At 40.7% G+C, this 22456-nt stretch overlaps 1 protein-coding gene across 5 annotated transcripts in view; it reads left to right on the top strand.

Moving 5' to 3' along the window:
• The first annotated feature begins 240 nt into the window (after window positions 1-240).
• Window positions 241-22456, top strand: part of scn1lab (sodium channel, voltage-gated, type I like, alpha b) — a 63997-nt gene continuing 41781 nt past the window's right edge. For 2 of the 5 annotated variants that reach the window (XM_021323230.2, XM_021323229.2), the window contains exons 1-6: window positions 247-511; window positions 10133-10452; window positions 14121-14239; window positions 14494-14583; window positions 16625-16753; window positions 17578-17669. In XM_021323230.2, the coding sequence (XP_021178905.2) occupies window positions 10186-10452; window positions 14121-14239; window positions 14494-14583; window positions 16625-16753; window positions 17578-17669 (697 nt within the window). In that variant the 5' untranslated portion in view covers window positions 247-511; window positions 10133-10185. Of the gene's footprint in view, window positions 512-3345; window positions 3455-10132; window positions 10453-14120; window positions 14240-14493; window positions 14584-16624; window positions 16754-17577; window positions 17670-17903; window positions 17996-22456 lie in introns of those variants that run through there. The other 3 variants (XM_036128224.1, XM_012875850.3, XM_036128223.1) reach the window with 3 other exon arrangements.

The raw sequence follows: 22456 nt of genomic DNA, 5'->3' as shown, positions 1-22456 counted from the left end.
ATTATTATTATTATTATTATTATTATTATTATTGAGTTTTCAACATATGTGAAATGTGTGACACCTTACTAAATTTCTGACTAACGTATTGGGGGGAAAAACAGCATTTTTTATGGCAGTTGGTGACGAACAACAGGTTGTTCGCGCCGGGAACCATGATGCTGAATTGTTCTAGAAGTGCCGCACGCGCGGGCCATCTTGTGACGGTCCCCCCCAGTTAACGACACTCATTCCCAGACCGCTGCGCGGTGCCTAACCAACCGGAAGCGCGGAATGATTTCTTCACGGCAAGCAAGGGCGGATGAAAAAAGGAAGGGAGAGGGGGGAAAAAAAACATCAAACAGTGGCTTATTAAATGATTAACCTCCCGCCTAACGGGATTTCACAAAAGAAGGGGGGGAAAGCCTTTAAATCTCGCATTGACTAGCCACCCATTTCATCATAATAGGATTATTCTTTTGGATATGGGATCTACCTTCAGGGTCCCCACCTGCTGGGCACCGTAATGGTGGTAAGTGTTCACAAATATGTTCTTTAACATAAAAACTACAATTTATGTAGTCTGACACTGTAGTCGGATATGTGTTTGTTTCTATTTTTATTGGCAATGTAGTGTGACGTCATTTTTAAGTGTTTTTTTAAATTAATACATGTAACATCAGCTTTAAGCTTGTGTGGCGTTCTTAATCTTTTTTTTAATTATTATTATTGATATCCCTCCGCTAATTGTGCGCGTGCCCAGCATATTTGACACGTCCGCTATTCGGAATTATTGGGTTTTTTTTCTGCTCCAGTAATGAGGTTTAATATTTAAAAAAAAAAAAAAAAAAAAAAAAAAAATTGATTCAAGCTCATTTTGCGTCATTAAAGAAGAAATGTACGCCCTACTACAGAGTGAAATGATCTTCTCGTCGTGACAAACAAACCTGTCGGAGGACAATCGAGAATCTTTCTCGACGTGCGCTTGCTGGGGGGGAAAAAAAAAAAACGTTTTCGACGCTCTTTATTTTTCTATATGTTATTGAATTTTTTCCCGAACGTTCATGCATACGTGTGACTGAGGAGACGGGGAACGGGGAAAAATGCTCCCCCCCCATCTATTTTTGGAAAATCTATATATGTGTGTGTGTGTGTGTGTGTGTGTGTGTGTGGAAAGAGAGATACATGACAACACTGGACACACATCTGGGAAGGGCACGCCCAGACTCATTCAGAACCATTTGTTCACCTGTCATGTCCACGTATCTGCCCCACCGCTCTATAAATCACCAAGTTCCCCCTCTTGAGAGCACCCATCGATAAACAACGTTATAAAACATAAAAGGATATCTCAATAGGTCAAGCCGTCAAAAATAAGGTGGGCCTGTGTTTGCTTGGAAATATGTCCTTATGCACTTTACACGCGCACGCACTCATCATTAGAAGACCTTAAAGTTGGCTTACGATTCGGCCACTCCGTTAAAGGGCCAGTTCACTCATTTTCGTGGATCTGGATCCATGATGGCTGCATTTCACCATTTGTTTTAACACCTAACAATCCGTTTTCCCGGTAATGTTGCTAGAGTTCACTAAAGTGATTGGTTGCTTGGCACAAACATGATTTTTAAGCGTATTCCATACATTTTGGATAGGGTTCTTGCTTGAGTTTAAATGGGACTGTCATCCAGTTGGAAGATTGAGCTGTGACCGAATTCTCACCATCGAGTGCTTAATTTGAGGTCAAGTTTAAGCATTTAGGATAGGCCACTGAATTAGTACCACAGGCAGCAAAACAGCCCTGTACAGCTTGATGCTGCCACCACCGTGCTTGACAGTAGCCACAGTGTTGCTAGCCTCGGAGCCTACACGTCTCGTTGACTCCTCCAAACATTCTTCTTGCCATCTCAGTTAAAAGTCTCAATTTTTTTTTTTTAATATGATCATGAAACCTTTCCCCAGAACCCTTGCTATTGCTTCAAATTTCACTTGGGCTTAACGTTGTTGATCTTTGAACACAGACCTATAAATTAGCATGGATGAGATAAAAAAAAAAAAAAAAAATTCGATTGTTCAGGGATCACAAGAACGTATATTGTATTTTAGATTTAGTGAGTCAAAATCTTGAAGTCCAGATGGACAATTATGGTCTGCAACAATTTGAAAAATATTTGACACTGTAAATAATCTTCCTCTTCTCTTAAACCTATTTCCATTAAAAAAAAGTAGTATGCATGTAAGATCACCATCATGCTTTCGAGGTTTCAAAGCTGTTAAAATCTTCCCATGATATCGATCCAACAGTTAAAAGCTGTTCGAATGAGATGTAAGAGACAGTGAGTGAAGCTTTTTTTTCAAGCTGAGTAAAGCATCGCTGCACATCCCTTCTTTTCTCTTGCTTACAAAGAAAAGCCACTTAAGCCCTCCCATCACTTATTAACTCTAATTAAAACCACCAGTAGCAAGCACTTTCATCAGGTAACTGCAGACTTTATAACCCAGCAGGTAGCCTGAATAATGACCAGCTAATATCCACTTGTTTTACTGATTTTCTTTTATAAAGAGCAGAACAAAAAAGTTGAATTTTATGAAGAAGAAGCGCTTGAAAGATTGTACTAAACATTTTACCTGTTAACTTTATACTTTTGCTTTAGTTTTTGTATCAAAATGCACATAACAATAGATAAACATAGCCAATTATGCATTTATACTGATAAAAAAAAGCAATGTTACATTATTTTTGCTCCAAACCTCCTGCCACCCAGCTAGGATAACAAGGCTTGAGAAAGTAGACAAATGTCTGGATGAGCAGGTCAACAAATTTTAGAGAGAGATTTTAAAAATGTTGATGAAAACCGGCATTATTCGTTGTCTGTGCTGCTTTTTAAAAGCTTGTTGTAATTGTTGCTGTGCTGTTTTTCTTATGTGTCCTCAAAGTTCTACAGTATTCATGCTGGACCCTAGCCAGGCGATAAAAATAGATTTTTTTCCCCCAAAAAAAGTTTAACAATTAAAATAAAGGTTTTACAGACCACGTTTTAAATAATCTATCCTAATTCTCAACAAATGTGTCCAGCTTCGACCTTTCCAAGTACCTTATGTTTCAGAACAGAGCTGATTAAAGGAAGTCCAAGCTTTACTATAATTGGCCCTTTATTCAGTGGCTTGAATCAGAGGCCAACTTCAGCGTCAGCCGATTCCCAAGAGGAGGTGCTGGCGGGTGGCAGCTGCTGAAACCTCGGTCAGCCTTTCACCTGCGTGCGCGTGGAAATGCCCACGCACACGGGCCTTACCGGTGTCACGAGTGTGTTGTCGTGGGGAGGTTTCAATCGTGTTGTCGCTGCCGGAGTGTCCGAGGGGCGAAGTCCGCTTGGGGTGGGGGGTGGGGGAACTCTCGTTCGCGGCTAATGTGACGCTTTGAGGTGAACACGGAGACTTGAGCAACATGGCGACAGCTGCTGATGCCGCGACGATTCAGGTACCGTCCGACTTTTTTTTATTTCCCGTCAGCCTCCAGAAACGCGGTTAGAAATCAGCGCTCAGGAGTTTCTGCCTGCTTGTCGTCATGTGCAACAGCTTTCACAGCGGGTGGAAACGTTGTCGGAGGTGCTCTAAGGTCACCGCCTCTGAGATTCAAGCAATTAAACATGTCTAACAGGGTTCCATCCAAACAGAACGGGCACCATCGCTTCTCATACAGAACACCGTGTCAGCTCAGATTGTTCTCGCCTCTTCTGGATTTATGACTGACTTTAGAAACCCCGCAGCAGACAGAAAAGCGACATTAAGGGAGGTTCACTTGTTTGTTTTGGAGGCAGCTGCCTTCCTCTTGTTTAGCACCATGGACAGCGAACCATCTGTCCATGGAGAAAGCATTGCGAACGCCTTTTTATGAATACGCGTAATGGAGGCGTAATGTTAGAGAGGAAGACAACCCTGAGACTATTTGTATGAATAATCTGTATGTATGTTTACCTTTAGGATTTCTGGTTGCTGTGCTGCACATGGATCCCGCTTGTGAAGAAAAATATTGTAATTCTTAACGAAGTTCTTGCAGACATGATAAATAATCAGTAATCATAAATCTATCGATTGATAGATAGACATAGCTCTAAACCACAATACCTAGAGCTGGACAATGTTGGTTATCTTAAGTCTGTAACTGATGTTAATTAGGGATGCAAGTTGTCTATAAATGAGTTAATCTGAAGTTGGTTGATCATATCAATCGACTAACGATTAGTTAATAAGCGGTCATTTTCTTAAAAACGCTTGTTTTCTCTTGTATCAAGAGGGTCTTTCCATAACACAAATGGCTATTTTTTTTACACTATGCTAAATTTTAAGAGGCACATCATTATATTTTAATAGATTATTGTGTCACCTGTATTAAATGCTGACTAATAATAAACAAAAACTGTGGTTCTCACACACATTATTAAACTTGGACATATTTATAAAATATTACAAACATGATTCTATTAGGTTACTGATTTTAAACAAATAAGTTCACTTGTTCCCTCACCATCGACTGTGCTTTTACCATATTGTCCTTTTCTATCATGCTACCATTTTTTGCGTAATGTTCGCCGCTTTTTTGTCATCACATCCTTGCCTTTTGAGCGCATCAGTGAGTTTTGGTGTAGAAATTGACGCTGCTCCGCCATGCAGCATGGCTGAATGGGAGCTATCTAGCTGACGCTTTAAGGAACTTGTTGAATGGTTTATTTAAAAACAGAATGCATAAAGAGCATCAGTAAACAGTTCAAAAGTAATCTCACACTGGAATCCGTTTGGACCACTTCATGTGGTGTCCACCATTCATTTTTTTTCTTACTCTTGTGGTCTGGCTCCACTTTTGACTAGCAGCGTCCTCTGCTGGTTAGTGGTCATAATACAACACTCAAAGAAGATCTAAGCGGACGTTATTGGTTAATCGGATTGAACAAACTTTAATCCAATTAACTATTACTAGACAATTAATGGTAATTTGATTATTTGTTTGCAACTCTAATGTTAATCTTTGTATACGATGATAACAGTGACCACTTCATGCTGAGTATACAGTGTCATACTTTGATGCTTACAAAATCTTCTCCAGTCACACTTAATGAGCTATCATCAGGTACAGCTGATAAGAAACTTATCCTCAATAGAGTATCAACCAAAGTATCAGGTCAAAAATGCAATAAGAATATTTGACTTTTAGTTATTTCTTTTAAAACGCATCCCAGCTACACCCCAGACTTGGGCTATGAAAACAATTGACACAAAAATTGGGAAAGCTTTTATTTTCCTGGGTTGAATGACCATGCGATACACAGCTGTAATCATTTTAGAAAAAAAAAATAAAAATAAAAATAAAATAAAATAAAATAATATAATAATAATAATAATAATAATAATAATAATAATAATAATAATAATAATAATAATAATAATAATTAATAATAATAATTAAATTTTGTAATCAGCATCTGATTAAAATTACATATGTGTGCTTAAAGATATGGTTAAACAAGTTCCACTTTTTGTAGCCATCAAGAAGCTGCTTCCTTGTCATAGCTGGCTAATTGATCCCTCTTTTTGGAAAAAATTAATAGAGATAATTAAAATTGACTGTTCCCCTGGAACTGACCAAGGTTGAAGTAAGGATCAGTGCAGAGCACCAGAAATAGCAGCAGCAATTGTCCCAAAGCTTCATGCTGCCTCTATTTACAACTGTTTGAACAGATAACCTTTAAGTCAGTATTCGTGTTTTAAAGTTTCATGTTGCATACACCTTTTATTCGCGGGGCGGGTCGTGGCCGAGTGGTTAGAACAGCGTGCTTGCACTCAGAGAAGGATGCAAGCACCCGGTTCAATCCCCAGTGCCGGCACTCTGGGTCCCTGAGCAACACCCTTAACCCCAGATTGCTCCCCAGGCGCTGCACATGGCAGCCCACTGCTCCCCAAGGGTGATGGGTTAAAAGCAGAGAATACATTTCATTGTAATGTATGTTTCAATGACAATAAAGATTATATTACATTGTTACTTATTCTATAAGAACATTTTAAAATAAATAATGAAAAGCCACAACTTAGTCTGAAATGTATGCCCATGACAAACCTATATAGCCTTTTGTCCACAACTATAATTAGTATTTGTGTGTGTGAGGCAGGTCATGTGTTTCTTATAAGTAATCTTTCTTCCTGTCAGAATCCATAAGTGCAGAAATGTCTGCTGGCTCTCCATGTTGTCAGTCTGTCATGCTAGATTTGACTGTACGGGCAGCCAACATGATAGCTGAGCTCAGAGGTGGCTTGGTCGGTGTTAAAGAAAAGCACTAAGCACCATAATGCACTTACTATAAGCTCATGTTCGTCAAGCTGTACAGTATATCCCAACACAACTTCCTTGGCCAGATTTTAGGACCTGCGTAGATGTGTTTTATGGATCTTCCCTGTCCTAAAGATCCTGATTGACTGTACCGTCTGCATTCTGATGTGGCAGATTCTTGTGTGAAAAACATGTATCTTGCTTCCTGAACCATCTCTCAGCATTTGAGACTGATGCTTCTTTGCATCCTCCTCCTGGCAGAAGGACACTCAGTGAGGCTGCACAACAAATACATCACAAATACATTTCCATCACAACATCAGTGTAACAGCGTATGCAATATTCATATCGGAAAGGACTGTTTTGAGTGCAGATTTTATGAAATTGCATTTTTCATGCTAATGTAACAGTTACCCAGCGGGACAGGGCCTCTCGGCAGCAGATGCTAACCCGAGACACAAATGACATTGCCCCAGATGCTAAAGGTCATAGAGGGGAGGAAGCGCAAATGTGTAGATTGACACATAGGTAAAATAAATAAAAATAAAACAACACCAATTAGAATAACAAACTGTTATTGACCAAGGCCTTTCATTCCATAAGAAAGGAACATTTACAATATAAAAACAATACAGTACGGGTATTAAAAATAGCATGCTCAGATTAAAGAAATTTGCAGCTTAGTAGGGTTGATTGAAAAAAATTTGCATCTCCTAAGCAGGTAGCGTCTGCACTTAAGCCTTCCTGTAAAGTGCATTAGCGTTGTGACCAAAAGCTAGTCAAGCTGGAAATCAGCCATTTCCACTCACCAGACGATTTGTCAGTGACTCTCTAACCTCAGATCTTAATACTTCCCCCACAGACCTGTACAATAGACATCCCTTCATCTGCAGCTCGTATAATCATTATGTTAAAAGTATAGTTTGAGCTTTTTGAATTTTAGAAACATTTTAAAACAACCACAGGATATATTTATTGGGGGGCAAAAAAAAAACTTGATTCAACATACCGTAGATGCTTTCTTTGTTTCACTTTATTAAGAAACAAATTATTGTCTATCTTAAAAAAAAATCCCTGCATCCATTAGACTTGTTTTTGCATTTCTTACCATATTACCGACGGCTTCCGGACATCTTTGGTGTCCATCTGAGCTACAGTATGTGGTGGCCACATCTAGTTGTTTCTTTCAGACTTTACTTCCACTTAAGCCTAACAGAGACGCCCACATAGCTTTGAAGTCTCTATTTCTTTGCCTTTAACACAGAAAGCCGGATAAACGCTGTTGACTGGCAGAAAAGAAGAAAAGCCTTTGAGTCAAGGAGGTATCAGTTTTGAGACCCGGCCACGGGGGAGAATTTCTGGGCCGCCGCCATGTCCCCCCAAGGATCACGACCCACCTGCAGACAGCGGGAAGCACCGAGGAGCCGCTGATAATGGCTCACTAGGGTTTCGTTTTTAGTTTAAGAACTTGTTTGTGTGCCTTCTCACCATTTGTCCTGTGGGAGCACGCGAGGCCTCTGGGTGTGAAGGGTGATACGGCAGACTGCTGACGGGGGCATCTGGTGCTGCTGCTGATTAGGGAAACGGCCGTGGTTTACTGCATTAGTTTATTCTAAATGTTATTGGTAAGAGTGTAGTCTTCCTGTTTCTGATTTCAGCCCATCTACCGGTTAGTTACCGCAGGGCGAAGCGTCCTTTGAGTCTACAGTGAGGCAGAACATGACAATAAAAAACAAAGCTGGAGAGCTTTGTGGGGATGACTAGTTAGATTAACGCCACAGCAGATGCAATTTATCTCCCTTTTGATCTTTCCCCCATAACTTCATGGTCATAATGTCCTAATTTATGTTGTCAACCTCTGTTAACTGTCTCCCCTACACCATTTATGAGGCCTTGCAAAAGTATTCACACCCCTTGAGCTATTTTTCACATTTTTTCTCATTGTAGCCACAAACCTTAAAGTATTTTACTGGCATGCTATCCGATGAAATAATAAAATTGCGCCTAATTGTGCTGTGGTGTACGCGCTGCTACCACCGCCATGTTTTAAAGCCCACGGTCATGTGCAGCTTTAGTTTGGCAGAACGTCTGGATTTCCGCTTATTTAAATTCTGAACATGTGGACTCACTTTATCAATTAGGTGACTTCTGCAGGCAGCTGGTGTTTTTTTTTTTTTTTTGTGGTGTCAGTGTAAAGGGGGCTGAATCCACATGCATGTTACACTTCTTTTCACGTTCCCTGATAAAATACATAAATATGTCTTAACAGACATATTGCACGAGAAAACATGACAAAAATGAAGGGGTATGAATACTTTTCTTTGGCACCACATTGGTTTCTTCTCCTCATTGCTCCATCTAAAACAGACGATATATAAATGTGAAGTTTTTAACATCTCATGTCCCACCATTCTCATCCGAACCCTAGTCATCAGTTATAAAACTGAAAATGTCAGACTATTGTTCTAAACAGAAAGGCAATCCTAAGTGGTATTAGTCACTCTGAACCATTAGCATGTGAAATGGGCTCTTTTCAGGGGTCTCTCTCTCTCTCTCTCTCTCTCTCTTTCCGCATCCATGTTTCTCCAACCTAATATCTACCAAGATGCGATGGCAAGTTTTCATGTAAAAATCAGAGTTTTTATTTGAGAAGTATTGACAACACATTAACAAAGTCAGCTCTGCAATATTCCTCCGTTACATCAAGCCCAGCGTAGGTACGCTGCGGAAAAGTCTGATCAACTCACAGAGTCAGAAAGCAACTATGCTTTTTTTTTTCCTTTAAAAACAAACAAACAAAACTTTCATTGTCTTTCATGCAGCTCTGTGCTTTGTCCTGTTTCTGACGCACGGACATATTAATGTGCAGTTAGTCGTTTTCAACCCTCCCCCCCATTTATCTCTGCATCAGCCAGCAATGCCGGGTAAACACACAGGTCTCACCACGTTGGAGTAAAAGAAAATTGAGTTGTCGATGTATCTTTTTGGTGATTTGCAGTGATCAAAAAGAGCTGACTTAGTGCTGCATCTTTGTGTTGTTGCACATGGAACCAACCGTCCAAAGCGGTTGTTTGATGACAGCGCTGTAGGTGAAATTAATGTGCCGCTCAGGCCGCCAGTCAACTTACACGTCAATCTATTTTGCAAGAAATTTCTGAGCAGTGTCTGAGACGTTGTGCTCTAACAGTGAGACCCGTGTGGGGGTTGTTTGGGTCAAACATCTGCTTTTAACTCTACCCTATAAAGGGACATGGTCAAAGGTGATTTTTACACATACATTGTTATCTTCATTTCTGCACAGACGGAACAGTGCTTTTCTGATGAGTCTTCTAGAGTGAAAAAAAGTGTTTTTAAATGTGACTTAAGCATTTTTCGTATTCATGATCAGGACTTGATCAGAACACTCAGCTCAAAAAAACATTTTAACAAATAAAATCCATCTTTATCAGTAAATACTGCCATCTGTTGCCTTGTAAAGCTAGAGCTACAGCTATATATATCCATCCATCCATCCATTTTCCAAACCGCTTTATCCCTCATGGGGTCGCGGGGGTTGCTGGTGCCTATCTCCAGCGTTATATAGTATATGCAGTTTAAAATGAGTAAACTGCATTTTACTCAAGTAAACATTAAAACAAAAAGCCAGCTGGATATTTTTTGGAATATCAATATAATATTGATCTTTACTCATAGCTTCTCTTGTTGCTTTTAGAGAAGTAGGACTTCTTCCTGCCACTTCCAGATTATACAATGACTTACTGTGTTTAATGTCCTGAAGATGGCCTGACCCTCCAAAAGTGTGAACTACTTAAAGGTCCCCTTGTGTTCCCCCTGCAGCTCTTTTCTATAGCTGAGCCTCTCGCTGCCCTCTGAAGGAGCAGGATGACAAGATGGCACAGCTGCTTGTACCGCCCGGACCAGACAGCTTTCGCCCCTTCGTCCCCGAGTCGCTGGCCGCCATCGAGAGGCGCATCGCCGAGGAAGCGGCCAGGCGACCGCGGGCGGAGCGCCGCAGCGACGAAGACGATGAAAATGGGCCCAAGCCCAACAGCGACCTGGAGGCGGGTAAATCTCTGCCCTTCATCTACGGGGACATCCCTCCAGGCATGGTGTCAACCCCTCTGGAGGACCTGGACCCCTACTACAGCAATCAGAAGGTCCGTTTTACAGTCGGTTCTAAACGTTCTGAAAGAGAAATAAAGAACCATGGATGAATACTTCCATAGCGTGTTCCTGATTGTTGTGGCCTTGATGCATGAATGCATACACTAATTTAGGAATGAATCATGCAGTAAGGCTTGAATGATGGCAGCTTTGCATCAAAGCTTGAAGTTAATTTCCTGGTGAACAAACGTTTATTTCCAATATTAAGACGTCTTTGTTAAAGAAAGATTTATGAACTCTGTACAGGACATTTAAAGCCTGTTGAGTTCTATAAAAATACAATGCTTAATAATAACTGACAAAAATATATGAATTAATTTGTAATTATGGGATAGAATTATCTTAAAAATATTTTTAATTTATAACTATTTTCCCAAATGAGCCACATGAGAAAATTGAATGATGTCAGAGGGCCACATACACAAACAGAATTTAAAGGACATTCACAAAAGCATTAAGAAATCTCAGCTTTTATAATGTTTAATCATCATAACTTAAAGTGAAATCAACCTGCATCAAGTAAGGACATGTCAAACTGTCAATTAAACAGAACTTCAATTAAGCTTGGAACACAAAATGAATGTACCATTAGAAATCTTTTTGTTGTTGCATGGACTTTATGCAACAACAACAAAAAAAATCCGTAATAGCGATACCCAGTGTTTTTTGTTTGGTTTACCTCAGTCGCACTAGTGTTGAGAGAGACACATTCAGCCTGTTTTTGGTGTGAACAAGTGACGTGAACTCAGGTTGAAGGTCTGAGTTAGCTATGTGTCGGACAGTGATCTCCACTGAGAGAGGATCTGCATCTGGATTTGTTAAATGTGAGCATGCTTGCTCACAGATGATCCAAAGCGAACCATGGATTCTATACAGTGCTACTGACTTAAAATGCTTGCTCTGACAGTAGGTCATCAGACTGCTTATCATTGGGTGCACTGTCTATGGGTAACTTGTTTTGAAGTCTTCAAATCTTTAAAACTCACCATTCGATGTACCTAACGCTCCCTGATTAGCTGATAGTGTTGACATGTTAGGGAGAGTGTTGATCTCTAACTGACTTGAAAGAAACGTCAACTCTCTCATTAAAGCAGCTGTCATCAAGCTGTGCATTTCATGTGCGATGAGGAGGTATTGATCCTTCCAGAGAAGGCTCCTGTCTGTCAGGATTTATGCCACTGCAGAGCTGTGCCACACATGCAGCACAGTGGTCTAACTGAGACAGAAGAACGGAGCGATCTACTGTATCAAAGGCAGCAGTGAGGTCTACCAAAACCAGAACAGCAGGGCACTTTGCCTCAACAGATGTAGTAATGTGGTGATGCACTTCTAGCAAGGCAGACTCAGCCAAGTCATGATCTGAAGCCAGGCTGAAATCTTCCAAAAACAGCACGTCTTCTAAAAATGGTTGTAGCTGGATAAATACAGTTTTTAGAACCTTGAAGAAAGAGGGCAAATGAGAAATGGGTCTAAACTTGATAAAATCAAAGGATGGGGTGTGGTTTTGTTCAAGAAGAGGTCTGACCACTGCATTAAAAGCAGCTGGCACAGTTCCTGAGCTAAGACGAGGAAAAAAGGACCAACAGTATAAAAAACATCTTTAGACAACTTAGTGGGAAGAAAGTCAGGACGGCAGTTAATAGACCGTTTCATTCAGAAAAGAAAAAAAGCCCCAGGTTCACGGTTAACTCCAAACTGTGGAGTTAACCGTGTTTAATAAAACCCAGGGACAAAACAGACACGACTGTTAGGAATAGCTTCAGATAGAAACTGAGATTTGCCGTCTTTCACATATTTCTGGTGCAGATGAAGACATTTTCCTATCGCGTCCATGAACTGGGGCAGCTGGATCCAGGATCTCGGTGTAGGTTTTCCAAAAGGAAGAGAGAAGGACCTCAGGACAAAACAGGGTTTCCTGTCCAACCGCCGAACGAATCAGCGAGTCCATGAAAGCAGCAGAAAACTGTGCAGCTGTGGCAGAAGTGGCCTACAGCAAGCTCCATAATAATGATCTGAGATAACAGATAGAGTAGGATGAAGATAGTTAAGTGTCAAAACTGTGATTTTTCTAGTGACATCCCGTGCATCCTTAGCAACGGTCCATTTACACTGAAAGCACCCAGTGTGGTTTTGCTAGCTGTTGAGTTCAATGACCTGGCCAAGTACTACTGGAAATCCCATTTTTCAACATTTATTTCGTTCAGACACCATAACAACATGTTTACTAGTAGAGGTGAAAAGTCGGGCCGTGTGGGTGTCACATTAAAGTTAAAACCAATCCAAAGTGCAAATAAACAGTTTTTAACTGTGGCTTTTACTGCACGAGGCAGCGATAAGATTAGATGCTTATTTGTCCATTTAATGTGCTTAAAATGGAGAGTTTCCTTCAGCTTAACCCCACATGTACATACATGAAACATATCATTATTATGTACGTATGCCAATTACTGGATATCCATAAACACAAAATGCCATTCACGTCTGAAAAGAAATCAATATTAGATTTTGAGCTCACGATCAATAAAATGACTTTCCAAGTCCGATATTTGAGAGCGTCTAGTTTTGTTTTAATTATTATTTACCTAATTAAGGAATCACTAGGGTGGCCAAAGTAGTAGAGTTTTAAGCTCAATGCTGATTTTTAAGAACATTACGTCATATTTGACACATTTTCACCCCAACAACAACCATTTTAGAAGTCACTGGATTCTTTCTAAAACAGATATAAAATATATACAGTTAAAGTTGCCTATGGGCAATTTAGCACCCATTTAGAAAAAAAAAACAAACAAAAAACAGCAATAATATCCTTTAAAGAAGTATGTACTTTTTATTTTATTTTTGCAGCATAAACAACAGTCTAGACCATGCTAGAGTTTTCAGCACCAGCCGTGTTTATCTGACATTAGGTTGACTAGTTTCTGCTGGAATGGACGGCTTCATTCTGGGTCTACGTTTGCTCAATGCTTAATGGGTCCATCATTGGCCGCGGTGGCCACTAATTCCTTTACCACTTTATAGGGTGGAATAATAGAGGACGGTCTCACCATTTATTTTGCTGCCACCGTTAGCTGCCTGCTATCTTTAAGTTGCTAATACTGAAAAGGCTGTCGTCACATGACGTCATCCGGCACCGTCACACTTTCACTGTTGCTGATGTCGTGACCTTTTTAAACTCCTCTCGGACATCAGAGCGTTGGTCTTTAAGTTGTTTTGCCAGGCTTCTGCTCTTGTCTCAATGTGTCAGCACTCATTATCCTTCAGCTATTCCTATCCGTCTGCCGGATAGGCGAAACTCCCTCAACGTCTTTTGCCTTTTTGACTAAAAAAGGTTGCAAAAGGTTTACTGTCATCGGATTTTACATAAGATAATAGAATTGATCTTGTCATAAAATCAGTCTTCTTTATTTCTTTTACATTAACAAAACAAATTAGCATTACATTATGATTTTAAACGTCTTTTAGAGTAAGTTTAATCGTCAACGTCCAGGAGTCAATGTCTTGCACATGCTAAACTTGGCCAGTGTTAGGATGAGGTCTCAAAAAAACACAAACTCACATGCAGATTTTTTTTTTTTTTTAATTTGCCATTTTCTTGTGTGGTTTGAAGAGCTGCACTGTTGACGCCAATCTTGACCTGTTTGTCCTTTTTGTCTTTCAGACCTTCATAGTATTGAATCGCGGGAAGGCGATCTTCCGTTTCAATGCCACTTCTGCCTTGTACATCCTAAACCCCTTCAATCCTCTGAGGAGGGTAGCTATTAAAGTTTTAGTGCACTCATATCCTTTCACGGTTTTGTGGTGGATGCAGCTTGATTTTGGATTAAAGGGTTTTATCAGACAAAAGTGAGAATTAAAGGAGCTGCTGATGAAGGCTTAATATGTGGCTCAGACTTGCTTTTCTGAGCTCCTTAGTCCCCATCACTAAAATGCAGACCGAGGGGCAGTCAGAGTCAATAAAATGTCTGGTTAGATGTTGTTTGGACTGTTCTTTCAAGCAGCTGTCTCTTTATGCACCTTAACTTTGTGTCTACGATGTTCAGCATGTTGATCATGTTCACCATTCTGACCAACTGTGCTTTCATGACCCTGAGTAACCCCCCGGAGTGGGCAAAGAATGTAGAGTAAGTACACAGACGATATGCAAGCCGTACAACATTTTGAGCGGTATTTACTCTCCTCGACCGTCTCCACCTTCTGTCTCATTGTCTCATGGTGTTGGGGGGTGGGGGGGGGGGGTTTATTGTGTGGCTGGCCAACACAAAGTAGGACTGTTGTTAAACAATGTTGTAATAATAAAGGCAATTTCTATTAAAAAAATTCAGAAAGCAATTCCTTGCTATTGCCTGCAACCTGCTAATGTGTTGAGCTTTACATTGATGTTGGGCCTATATTAGCTGTTATCCAGGTGTTTGTGGCGCTTAGGCAATGCAAAGTATAGCCACCAGGAGGCTAATACACACACATAGTGTAATTTCAGATTACTATTAGCAAAATCTTTTAAAATGTATCATTTTCATTCCACTTCACAATTATGCGCCACTTTGTATTAGTCTGTCGCAGGACAACTCTAAAGATAGGATACTCTGATACAATGGAATATATTTGGTGTACAGCTTGTGTAACAGTTTAAATTTGAGTAAGGGTGTCCAAACTGTGCTCAAAGTGTCTATATTTCGTGTGGAGTGTTTTACTCTTCAGTGTGGCGTTCACTGGAGCTACACAAAGGTCCGCTGAGATCCTCTTTCACTCCTCCGTGACATGCTGGGTGTTTGAGGCCCTGCGCTTCTCCTCCTGTCCGAGGATAGCAACCAAAAATAATATCTCAATATTTTTAGGGTGAATGCTGATAACAATATTTAGCTCAATAGGTTTTTCTTCTCATAAAGTATTTATAAAATGTAATCTCTGAATCAAACCTTTATCCCAAATGTCCACAGTTGCAGACGAATGTGAGAAACGGCTGAAAAATAACCTACTGGGGTACATAACAGTATGATTATAACATAAGATAGAGCAGATTGGTACAAATGATAAAGTCTCATCTCTTACCTCTTTTTTTTAAATATCACGATCTCCGATCTCAAATATTGAGATCGCCAATCTCAATATATTGCCCAGCCCTACCCCACAGACGTGCTTGTCCAGTCCAGCTCCTTTACCTTCAGTTTCGCAAGCAAGACAGTGGTTGTCTTGGAGGTGTGTGGAGTACTAACCTGCGGCCCAGTTTCTGAAGGGAGGGGATTATGCTTCAGTGTGTGGCAGTACATATTGGCATTCATGGCTCCCTCAATAAGCTGTAGCTCCCCAAAGTCGCCGGCATTCATGCAGTCCCGAACTGCGACGCTCCCGTTGACTGCAGGCTAGACACACTTGTCGTTGTGCTCTGTGTTAGGCACAGTTTGGACATTTTCACTTTTGTTGCCACACTGCAAAAAGGTAACTAAAAGTAAGTAAAATGTTCTTGAAATAATTGTATTTTTCCTTGATTTGAGCAGGTAACTAAGACTATTTGCCAATGGAATAAGATTTTGGCACTTAAAATAAGAACAATTTTGTCCATCATCTTATTTCAAGTGCGGGATACCTAATTATCATATTTTAGGTGTAAAAACACATCTTCCATTGGCGAATAGTCTTATTTAGCTGCTCTAATCAAGGAAAATATATGACTTTCAGGAAAATTGTACTTACTTTTAGTTACCTTTCTGCAGTGCAGCGGTTTAGGCATTGATAGCTGTGTGTTGGTCAAAAGATTTAGACTGGTATAGAAGCTGTATACTGGCTTTATGGTGTATCAAAGTGTTACATCTACAATGTTGTCCCATGAAAGGTTATCATATAATTGTACAAAAATGTGAGGGGGGGGGGGGGTCCTCAATTTTGTGAGATGCATTCAAATCCCAGTAAAACATTGACATTTGTGGTTGTAAGAAGGGGGCTGAATATTTGCAATGCGCTTTACACTGCAAAAACGGATCTAGAAATAAGTAAAATAAGTTAAGTATTTGTCCTTGCTTTAAAAGTAATGCGCTGTATGCACATGGACTGGATTTTCTCTGTGTTCAGTTTCTTTTTGCTCTGTCTCATTGCTGGTGCAGCTAAATCCAATCCTTCTCTCTGCGTGCGTTTCTCATTTCCTCTCTTCCTCGCCTCGTTTCCCAGGTACACATTCACAGGGATTTACACCTTCGAGTCCCTAATAAAGATCCTGGCCAGGGGGTTTTGTGTGGGGAAATTCACGTTCCTGCGGGACCCGTGGAACTGGCTGGATTTCAGCGTCATATTAATGGCGTAAGTATGATGACAAGTGCTTTTAGGATAAGTTTAAAACGATCTGGCATAGATTAAGCAGCCGAAGGCTTTTGATGCTAATCAGCCCAGCGGCCCTAGGTCCCGCGCAGTGGGTGAGAAGATGAACAGAGAGAATGGAGAGAAGCAATGTGATCTGAAGCTTAGTGCTGTGCATTGTGAACTATGGCCAGGAATCGTAAATGTACTACATGTGCCATAATGGATGTGAGCCCCTAAAGCACGTGGATCTGTCCATATTTGGATTACGCCTCAATGATTTGAGGCTATTTGTCTTAAAAGTGCAAGACGGAGCCTTGGGCATTAACAGTGCATGCTCCTTTTTCGCTCAAGACTCCATAACTCTGATATCTTGTATTGTGTAGAGATGCACCGATCAGAATTTAGCGGCTGATTTCAGGTATTTAGTTTTTTTTTGTAAATGTCTGACGTAATAATACTTCTTTTAGCCAATGCTGATTTCTTTTTGAGAACACTTTTAAGATATAAGAGCAGCCCGTTTATGAGCAGAGGGCTCCTCTTCCCTCAGTAACAACAACAACACTGAAGAGTGTTGTTACTGTGACCTTGCAGTGGTCGTGCTTCCTGAGAAGAAACAAATTTCTTCTTTTTTTTTTTTTTTTTTTTAGCTGAAAATCGTCCATTTGGGTCACCAGCTGAGCTCTCGGTGCATCTCTAGTGTTTGTGTAATACCTTGTAATTTCTAATGCCTGGTTAAAAGATGGAGTCTTTCTTACATGCATATCAGTGAGCAGTAGGTTGGACTGTACAATGATTTTGTAGTAACTGTGCATTTAATCCTGCAGGTATATAACAGAGTTTGTAAACCTAGGCAATGTTTCAGCTCTGCGCACATTCAGAGTTTTGCGAGCTTTGAAAACTATCTCAGTAATACCAGGTAAGGGCGCCAGCGCCTGCTACCAGCACTGCCATTTGTCCTCTGTGTGTGACTGTTTGCCGTCCCCCTCCCTCTACCCCCCTCCCCTTCCCGTCACCCTCCTTGTCGTCTCGTCGCGCCTCGTGGGTGGATGTCTGATCTGTGTATGCGCGCGTGTATGTGGATGTGTGCGCCACACCTTTCCCCCAAATACCCCCCCCCCCCTCCCTTCCCTTCCCCTGCATTCCCTTACAGATATGTCACAGAGTTTGTGGACCTGGGCAATGTCTCAGCACTGCGAACCTTCAGGGTTCTGCGAGCCCTGAAAACAATATCAGTCATCCCAGGTGAGAGAGCCATCAAGGCCTGTAGGGTTAATATGATGCTAATGGCTAACTGGCATTTCGCTAACATCCAAACCCCATGCCCCCCCCCTTCTCAGCTCATCTCACCGTAGCTAAGCCTGACGGCGCTTGTCGCCGTCTCTCATGCTGCCTTCGTGCCAAGGCCAGTAAAAGCTGGAATCTGTCTCCAATCTGCACAGATTGACAGGATTCTTGGCTTTTAGACACATCCTTTAAGGCAGAATTCTTTTTGGTTGAAATCTATTCTTGCCTTGGGAGCCTTACAAGTAGAGTTTGTGCACTATTTCTTTTTTTCCTTTTTGCATGAGACATTGCAAAAGCCGATTTTCTTGTGGCAAGCTCTTGTGTGTGTAGGGTTCCTCCTCACCTTGTTTTCCTGTGCATGTGCTGTTTAGTGTTGTGTGTTTTATGTTTTTTTTACAATAAAAAAAATCAATGGTGAATGGGGAGCAATGGTGATTAAACACATAATTTAATTCACATCACGATCCAACACAAAGATCACATTTACTCAGGGTCAGAAGTTTACATATACTCATACATTCATCACATGAATGTCATATTTATTTTGGATTTATGATGCATGAGAGCCGTTCTTTTTCTTCGAGGTGGAATGATTGCATAACATACAAATAAATAAAAAAGCAGTTTGAATTTGATGCAGATTTTCTCTAATCCGCACAGTGTCAGAATTATACACATATGGGTAAAATATTCATAAACCCCACAATCTTTTTAATGTCCTTCTACCAAGTTGCAGAGAAACTACCAACGTGTTGTTTTTATTAAGCTTCTGGCATAATTCTTTGCAGAGTTTATTTAAGTTGGTTGGTTTCCTAACACAGACTGGGCTTTTAAGCATCATACATGAATCAGTCAATAGGGTTGAGGTTTGGGGCCGACCCAGGAATTTTATTCCATTCCAAACTAGTTTTGATGTCTGTTCTGGATCATTGTTCAGGACAATTCAAGCATGTTTTAATCATCTATTTGACTGATTGGAAGTAAAGTTAAAGAATCTGGAGTCAGTGCTCCTCCTTCCTTATTATCTATTTTTTTCAGTACAGCAGTGCTGTGACAGCTACACAGAACTAAACGTGATTCTACCACCACCTTGTTTGACAGCTGGTATCACCAAGCCTCACCGCGACTCATCCTAACACGCTTTTTCTTAGTGTACCTAAATCTGCCTGATGTTCTGGAGTCTTTCAAATTTCTGGCTAGGTATTTGACAGCTCTTCTTGTCAGAAACAGTAGATCACGCTGACCCTGCTTTTGAGCATTACCTATAGCTTTTTTAATAGGAATGAGGTCCGGGCCTTAGGAGGACGGTTCAAGAAACCTTCAAAACCAATTTGATGTGTGTTTGTGGGATCATTGTTCCAACAGAGCAACCAACTGTGTCTGTTTCAGCCATCTGATCTAAGCTGTCCACCCTACCCCCCAACTCCGTGATACAATTAAATTCCCAATGACAATCTGGAATGACTCAGGAAGTTCCAGGGCTGAAGCCTGTCAAAAACAATAGCAGTGTTATTTCCCACAGTGGCGACAGTTCTACATTAGCCTGGACTAAGAAAATAAATTGTTGTGCAGGAAAGACGCAAAAAGCAGCGCCCTCCTGATTGACTGAAATAATAAATAACAAAAAGTTTTATTGTTCGACACAGAGAAAGGTTGAGTTGAAAGCATCTTTAAAGGTATACTATGCAACCGGGGTTGATTTTCCAGCGAGGCTCCCCCCAGAGGGCGAAAGTAAAAGTGCACTGTCATAAAGATGCTCAGCTGTTCTGGTTTCTCCGTCAAGCCAGGCGCGGTTGTTTTGAGCTTAGCAGACAGGCGAACGTAACGAAAAGTGGAAAAAACGGCAGTACAAACAATGACTAACACAGTGAAAGTATAAACATCAGGGTTGGCTGCCTTGCCAAACTCACGCTACCGCCTCGCCAACATTAAAAAAAATAAATAAAAAAAATAAATAATAATAATAATAATACAAAAATACTCGATATGGTTGCATGTTTATTTGACGTTAACACGCGGTTCTTTGCTGTTGCTTTCGCGCGTGCATATAGTGAATGGCAGGGCAAAAACAGGCAAAAACACATGGATACGCCCCCCCGCTTCGCCAGTCTGTCCGCATGCCTTTCACTGGAGGCGTGTAGCAGTTCTCACCGTAAAGCAAGACCGACTCTCGCGATGCACGAGACTTCTGAGCCTGTGGGTGCGGGCCGAGGGCTCTTGCAATTGCAAGTACGGTATTTCCCCCACAGACTACCAGGGCGGCCAAGAAAACCTTTGTTCGACCTGAAATGACTCATTTAATCATCCAAAACGGTATGGAACACATTAATTAACTGAAAAATGTTGCATAGTGTCGCCTTTAAAACCAAAGAACACTGTTAGTTCTCACTCATGGTGGTGGCAGCATTGTTCTGTGAGGCTTTTTTTTTTTTTTTTTTTTGCTGCTAAAGGTGATGGCACATTTGACAAAATAGAATGAAGAAGACCTCCTAATTCTTCAATAGACAACTAGTTACTTGGACTCAATGGGGTGCTCCAAGACGCACATTAAAACTAGCTCTGAATAACACAGACCGATGCTAAACCAAGCCTGTGCCAGGAATTAATTGTTTCTGATGAGATAGGTGTCCAACTATCCTGCCGGTATTGCACAAGAAGTCTGCCGATGGCTTTGAGTTTCCTGCGACTTGCTAGAGGACATTTACCCAAAGAGAAGAGGGGCTGCATGTGTGCAGCAGTTTCGTTATAATTTAGACTCAGTGTAGTTAAAGGAAAAGCAACAATTTATTCTAACTTGTATACCCAGCTGTGGTTTTTAATTTAGCGCAGATGTGTGTTACATCATCATTGCACCCTGGAAAAAGAACATCTAAAATGCATCATTTAAATTGCTAATCGATGACACTCATGGATAATGAGTGTATATGACCTTCTGACTAGCACTGTAACGTACCGTTGCCTCGTCATGTAAAGATGATTGTCACCAAACATCTCTCCAGCTGTTAAAACAATGTGGGAACCTTGTTTAGAGTCCGATTAAAGCAGCCAAATATGGTATATTCAGAGGTTGACAGATGCAAACCAGTGATGAGTAGATGTAGAAATCTGTCTCAAAATGACATTTGGACAACGGCAAGCTTGAAAGGAAAGATTTCACAACAGCGTCTTGGATCCTGATTGGATGTCTGGTGGGGGAGGATTGAATAAACAGAAAGATGGAAAGGAACGCAGCACAAAGAGTTAAGAAGTTTATGAGTGATTAAAAGATGAGCCTATCACAGGCAGAGCTCTTACGTAATCTTACGCAATTAACCAAAACAAAGTATTTGCATAAGTGCAAGGAAATGCTCCATGGATTCAGTTATCATTACTTCTTTTGCAAAAAAAAAACTGTCTGGAAAATGGGCTGTGTGTTCGTACTTATCCACCTCCAATTATTTGCAATGTACTTTTGAACTTTTTTACTAGCTCTGTGCAACTGGTGACCAGAGCTTTTGCATAATATTCTTTGTAAAAAATAGCCCAGGCTCAGTCAGACTTGATGCAGAGGGTCAGAGAACATCTATTTTCAGTCTTTTTAAAAAAAATTTTTTGTTTCTGCCGGAACAAAGCATCCCCGCAGTGGGATCCTGCCACCACTGGGATGTGCAGTTTTAGTTTCCACACCCAGCTCAGCACACAGTTTTAGTTTGAAAGCCCAAAAGTTCAGCTTTCAACTCATATGGACAGAGATTCTCGTCCCACAGCTTTGCCATGTTCCTCTGCATGGCTCATGACAAACTGCAAGCAGGATCTTTTTTATTTTTTGTATGCCTTCCTTTCAAGGATTTTTTTTTCATGCTAATTTTCTAGAAATACCATATTGGTGGAGTGCCCGATAAATAGTTGAACGATTGTCCCACCTCAGCCGGAGATCTCTGCAGCTTCTCCAGAGTTACCAAGAGCCTCTTAGTTGCTTCTTTGATGAATCCTCTCTTTTCCTGGCTTGTCAGTTTAGATGGACTGTCTTGGTAGTTTTACAGTTGGTTAATACCCATTGGCATTTTTAGATGATGGATTAAACAGAGGTCTGAGAAATATAGTTATACGGCCCAACCCTGCTTCATAATCTTTTAGCTTTATAGGTTCTTTGGTTTTCTTTTTTTTAGAACAGCTGGATTTAGAATCACGTTAAAATACTCACAGGCGGACTATATTTACTATTTAGGTACATCTGAAGGCAATTTGTTGCAAGCCCAGTTTTATCTGTAAGGAAAAAAAAGCCTTTTCTTCTACTTACAATTATGCACTACTTTGTGTCTGTCACATAAAATCTCTGTAAACACAGTACATTGTGTCGTTTCACTCAAATCTAAAATCTCTGTTCACATTAGCATTAAAGTTTGTCAGCCTTATTTCTGTATGAAACAGTTCATACAG

The sequence above is a fragment of the Fundulus heteroclitus genome, chromosome 24 (genome assembly GCF_011125445.2).
Source record: "Fundulus heteroclitus isolate FHET01 chromosome 24, MU-UCD_Fhet_4.1, whole genome shotgun sequence".
NCBI classification, from domain to species: Eukaryota; Metazoa; Chordata; class Actinopteri; order Cyprinodontiformes; family Fundulidae; genus Fundulus; species Fundulus heteroclitus.
Note: the sequence above shows the minus strand (reverse complement) of the source record. Positions and strands in the feature narration are given on the sequence as shown.